The sequence below is a fragment of the Vipera berus genome, assembly GCF_964194415.1.
Source record: "Vipera berus genome assembly, chromosome: 3".
Lineage (NCBI taxonomy): Eukaryota > Metazoa > Chordata > Lepidosauria > Squamata > Viperidae > Vipera > Vipera berus.
The window spans coordinates 34689000-34694999 of NC_138204.1; the positions used below are offsets into that span (position 1 = coordinate 34689000).

At 38.9% G+C, this 6000-nt stretch overlaps 1 protein-coding gene across 3 annotated transcripts in view; it reads right to left on the minus strand.

Moving 5' to 3' along the window:
* KDM5B (lysine demethylase 5B) overlaps positions 1-4597 on the minus strand; it is a 63783-nt gene extending 59186 nt beyond the window's left edge. For all 3 annotated transcript variants that reach the window (XM_081326059.1, XM_081326060.1, XM_081326058.1), the window contains exon 1: positions 4364-4597. In XM_081326059.1, the coding sequence (XP_081182185.1) occupies positions 4364-4501 (138 nt within the window). In that variant the 5' untranslated portion in view covers positions 4502-4597. The remainder of the gene's footprint in view (positions 1-4363) is intronic.
* Between the last annotated feature and the right edge of the window lie 1403 nt (positions 4598-6000).

A 6000-nucleotide genomic window follows, 5' to 3' on the forward strand; every position in this document is an offset into this window, starting at 1 on the left:
TCTTTTCAGTGACAACTTCTGAACTCGCAGTAGGAAATTTGCCATCTCTTTCATAGTGAAGAAAATATGCATAATGATAAATGAAGTAACCTACCACTTCTGAAATTAGAAAGTGTGATGTAAACTCAATGAGAAATAATTGTTTTTAAAAAATAGTAGGAGATACAAATCTTAACAGTGAGCGATTCATTCACATTTCATGAGCTGTACAACTTTTCTATCAATTCTGCTTAAATCAAAAGATCAAATATGGTGCAAATAATTCCATTAAACAGCCCTTACTATTTTTTTGCCGTGTCATCAGAACATAATTGGTTACACCTAACTAGAATTACCTGATTCACAAGCTTGCTACAGCTGCATTAATTCAAGATTTAGATCTTGATTAATCAATTTGACTAACTGAATGTTACAATGTAGATGAGGAAGTATCCTATCTAAACACATAATCCTGGATGTAATAACTTAAGTCCCTAATTCTCAGAATATTCACCAATGACTATGTTAGGAAATTCTGGGAACTGAAAGCCACACATCTAGAAGGCAATATATGGAAAGCTATCCTAAGTAGAAATATGGGAGTCAGATATCATCAGAAAAATCAAACATCAGGAAAATAATCTAACATAGGACTCATTAAAGTAGGGTTTGTAAAAAATTGTTATAACTGAAAATCTCATTTCAGGAATTAATATTGCATAGACAAACTGTTTATGAAGTGCAACAAATCTGTTTGAGATTTTTATTTTGAAAACTTTTATGTTGTCTAGCATTTTGAAAAATGAATTGCAGTTCTAATAAATATAAATATTAATATAAAATAACTCCAAGTATGTCTAAATTTTCAATAATCTCTAAAATAACCTCTAAGTAAATACTACAAATGAGAACTTTGTTAATTTTAAGAGCAGAAGTTAGAAAAGAATTCATAGTTTTGAATGGTATCTACTTCTTTGCCGGAAAGGGTTATTTTCTGCCAATGAATATATGTACTGTTTATGATAATAAAGGGACCATTTTTTCCTGAGCATTTTAAATAAGATATCTCTCTAAAAACTTGCATTCTGCAGCGGATTCAGTGAGTTAAATAGTGTATAGTTTACCCAAGTCTACACTAGTACGTATTTATTAAATGTACATATGCTATCCAATGTATAATAAACATGTACTTAAATCAATGTACTTACATTTATTTCAATGTCTCAACTCTTACAATCAAACAAATTGTAAGAGTTAGGAGCAGCTAACTTTACTGAAATTAAATAATGTGGTATTTTGAGGCTATAGCCTCTAACATCAAGAATTTAAAATTGGTACAAAAGAAGTTTTAAATAACAAGAAGATGAGAAAGAGACTAGATTGTTATTTTAAACAAATGGACCAGATTTATGTCAGCATACTTTAAATTTTCCATTAGATTATATTAATAAAAAATAACAGTCAAGAATAGGGATCCATAAACATATTCTGACCAGATAAATATAATTTTAGTCTTTTCTGCCCATTATGGTAAATGAATGCTACTTATGCACAAAATGCTAGTGTGTCTCTTCAAAATGGTATACTCATTTTCTAGAAACAATTGATGCCAAATCCAGAAAAAATGTGGAGTTTAAGTATCAACAATAAATGCATCAAAACAAAAATGCCTGTGTAATTATGGTACATATTATATTCCATATACTGATCTACAAACCTGATATGTTGTCCAATATGATCTCTGTTATACACAACTAGGCTTTATTATAAAGGTGGTGTTACTTATAAAAAGAGCTTAAAATGTGAAACACATGTTCTCTGACAGTGTGAGATAACAAATTCCAAGACCAGGCATGGAAAATATTTTCTTGAAAAATATCTTTAAAAACCAATTTAGTTTTATTTTTCCACAAAACTGTACCAATTTATATGAAATGTATGTCTCTTATTTTCAGTCCATTTTCTAAAATGGACTAGATTTTATTTTTAAAATCTCACCTTGACAAAACTCCCAGTAACAGTAATTCAGAAGCCACTGTTCATCCTACTTTTTGAACTATATCTCACAAACATGTACAAATCTGTACACAACACTAGAATTTAAAGTGATTGTAAAACATGATACAGGCTTGCATAACAATCTTAAATATAGAAATTTTATCTGACTTAATAACAAATTTAAATATGGAGAAAATAATTTAGAGAATCTACAAAATATAATCTTCCATATATATTTAAATCAGAAGTTGTATATGTATGTAAGTGCTATCCCACTGTTACTTCTGAATAAACTTTACTGAACTAAGTGGATCACTGACTGTAAAAAAGATGAGTATTTTTAATTAGCAGAAGAGAAGTCCTACATACCACTTTCTCCAGTTATGTTGACTACAGTAATTAAAACTAAGAGTTATTTTCAAATGTATCCAAAACAGAACATAAAAGTTTTAACAGAATTTCTAACATTACCAAAATGTCTCAACTTCCAAATTAAATGCTGTTAAGGACGCTTACTATAATGAATATGTGCCTGAGGCCGTTTGGTCTCCTAAAAGAAGCTATCTTTATTTTTGATTGAAGGAATAGATTTCTTTTTAAAAACCAAACATGTGATTTTTTTAAATACTTCCTTCTGATCCATATTTTATCTTTTTCACCAAATTCAAATAACTGTAGTATTTGAATAACTATAACAATAAAAGAACAACAGGCTGTTTTACTCAAAGCTACACTCTTGCAGCCTGCTGTAGTGCCTGTTTATATTTTTAATGATGGAGACTTATCACCCTTTCCACTATGTTTTGTACTCTAAAATGGTGGCCATGTGTGCCTAGGATTCTAAAAGAAAAGATTTCTCCAATCTCCAATGTAATATATTTATTTTAACCTTTAAAATATGGATACCTTTATTAAAATCAAGCCAGATAGGCCCTGAATGGCCACAGAATTATTTTTATAGGTACAGAAACGAGGGAAATAAGGAAATCTTCAGCTTTAGCTCAACCACAATGCCAACATGGAGGGCAACACCCAAGCAGCTGTCTCATTTAGGTCTTTACACAATGATTGCTCAAAGTACTTATATTGAAAGCAGCAGTGTAATTCTAAGAATCTGACACAGGTTAAACTTTGACAAAGTACCTGACCAGATACAAAACTACTTTCAAAATATCCAACTTTATGAATCGGCTGTCTCTTTACAGCTATACAATTTCTCCTGAGACTACTACCTTGTAGAACTCCACATTTTTTAAAACAAAAATACCATATAGCATACATTTTCATTATTTGCCTGCAAGAAGAAAACATACATCTAGTCATGCAGGGAAGTTTTAAAACCCTTTATGAAGTTGAAAACATGTCTGAAGCTGCACACATGATGCCTACTGGTTGTTAGATCTTCTTGGGTAGAAACAAAAGCTTCAACTGCTCTTTAAAGGCAGTGCCCACTAGCGAGCCTTGGAGAAGTCATCCAGAGAAGGCCCTTTAAAAACAACCCCGAGATAAACTTCTTCCTTTGATCTAAAAACCCAGCAGCTTAGAATTGTTTAGTGTGTGAGAATGGAGGGGGTGGGGTGGGGGAGGGAGTGAGAAACGCTACAAAAGTAAGCTTTGGGTTTTTTTGCTTCCCAGGTTGTCGGCTGGACCTCACAAGGCAACTTTATTTTGACCGCAGCGGGTTGCGAGTGAGCAAGAGTTTCTCGAGTGGAGTCAGGGGCCGAAACGAGAGCGATGGGGGAAACTCGCCGGCAGCCATATTTACGGGTCTCCCACGGGGAACCGAGCCTCCAAGCCTGCTTGCATACAAGGGCGGCCAAGCGACACCCCCACTCTCTCCTCTTAGCCGAATGGGGGTAGGATGTCGGACCTACAAAAACAAGTCGACCTGAAGCACACAAAGCTTTTTAGGAGATGGGACTCCTGGGATGGCAAGGCGAGGAAGCGGCTCCCCCACCCGCTCCGTTGTTCCTCTTCACCAGCCCCCCCCCCGAAGGAAAGCCTCGAGCCGACCACGAACAGCTGGATAGTAGGGAATCCCTCTTAGGGAAGGGCGCACTTTTCCCCGTGGTGACGCGGGCATGGGACTACGGGAGGAGTGGAAGCTTCGTGCAAGGAGGAAGGGGGAGTTGGGGGAAAGTTTCAGAGTAGGCAGGGACGGGGACGCCCGGCGACCGAGTTCAATGAAAGCCTGGGAGGACGGGGGAGGTACTTGGGGGTCTCGGGAGGAGCTCGTCGAAAGGGGGCGAGTGGCCCGGGGGACGACCCCCCCTCCCATTTTCACGTACGGCTTCACACACACACACACACACACCCCTCCAATGCCTGTTTGGGATGGGAGCAAGAGAACCACCCTCTCCAGCGGGGGTCGTCGAGGTTTACTCACCGGTGGCGGCCGCACCTTGCAGATCCCGGTCCGCTCGGCAATGGGCCGGATCTTGTGGATAAAGCCGAAAGGGTCGGCAAATTCTTCCCAGGTGGGCTCGAAAACAGGGCACTCTGGCGGCGGCAGGAACTCGGCCATGGCCGGCAGGACGGACACCTCCGACTCGGGTAACCGTTCCGAACAATCCCCCAACAGCCAAAGCGTCGATGAACACCTCTAGAATGGACGATGCGCCTCCGCGCAAAAGGGAGGGAGGAGGAAAAAGAGTCCGCGGATGAGGACGCTCTATGAGAAGTTTCTCCCCCCCCCCGCGCTTTTTCTTAGGGGCTGACGTTCACTCTCGCCGCATGGGGTGCCAAGCCCTCCTTCTCCTTCTCACCCCTTTGTTTGTGGGTCGGGAGACGGGCGGCAAGAGTCTTCCAAAGCGGTTAACAGAAAACGGGGCTGTATTCTCCCACTTGCTGAAGGGCTCTTCCCCCCTCGGCTACTCTGACTGGAGTTTAGGGCCTATTGGGCCCGCAGGATCGCAGTTTGACGGGAAGGAAAGGCTCCCGGCCTCGGTACCGTGGCTCCACGGCAACTAATTGGGAAGGAGGGCCAGGCTTAAAAGCCCAATGGCAAACAGTCTCCCATTGTTCGAATTGATGCAGTCAAGCCAGTTTCTACTAAACGTGGTTAACTTTAGTTGGTATAAATATATATACTACCAGTCGAGGATGCATGGGACTATGAAGAGTAGGCCCTTGGCTTAAATTGCTGTGAGAAATTGCTTAAGAAAACGGGTGTGTCTTGGCCTGGCTGTACAACTCTTGCAGCCATGTGTACAACTGATTCATTCCATACTCTACTCATTCATTCCATACTCTACTCATTCCATACTCCATACTTAATTTATGCTTGCCCTGTTACCTCTCCCCACCCCCACCCCCACCCCCATAGCTATAAAATCAACCTGAGTAGCTATTTTGGTATGAATAAGGCCATTTTGTATGTTTGAGCTATTGAGATTCTCTAGTTATAGTAAAACACGACACATGAAAACAAAATAAGCCTCCTGCCGAAGTCTGAGACATAGTTTTCCCTTTAAAAGCAAATTTCTGCCACACACACCCTCTTGATCTTTCAGTCCAAACACAATACTGTGAGATGAAGAAATATCATAGAAAGCTAAATTTGTTTTATTATGCTATTGTTGAACTGAATAGCACTTTTTTAATCAAGTTTTAAGTTTCAGGTGGGCATGAGTAGTGATCAGGACATCGATTTTAGTGAAATCTTTTTTGCAAATAAAACTTGTTAGTATGGTAACAAGGTACATGTCTGATGCAAGAGAACAATGCACACAAAGAGGGACTGGATTGATGTATTTGTAACTCTAAAGAAAATTTGGCATTATGAAAAAGAAGCATCCCAATAAGTAGAGTACATGAAACTATCAATAATCTTTTCAAAACTGCTTGCATTACATTAATATTGGGAACAGCATCGCAGTAAGGAACTTAATTTTTTTGTATAGTCTACAGTTGTATTTCAGAATGGAGACTGGAGTGAGGCCAAAAAAGGTAAGCCAAATTTTCTCTTACAATAATTGTAGTTTTTAATCTCTTTATTAATCCAGCATAACTTAACTCGATTCT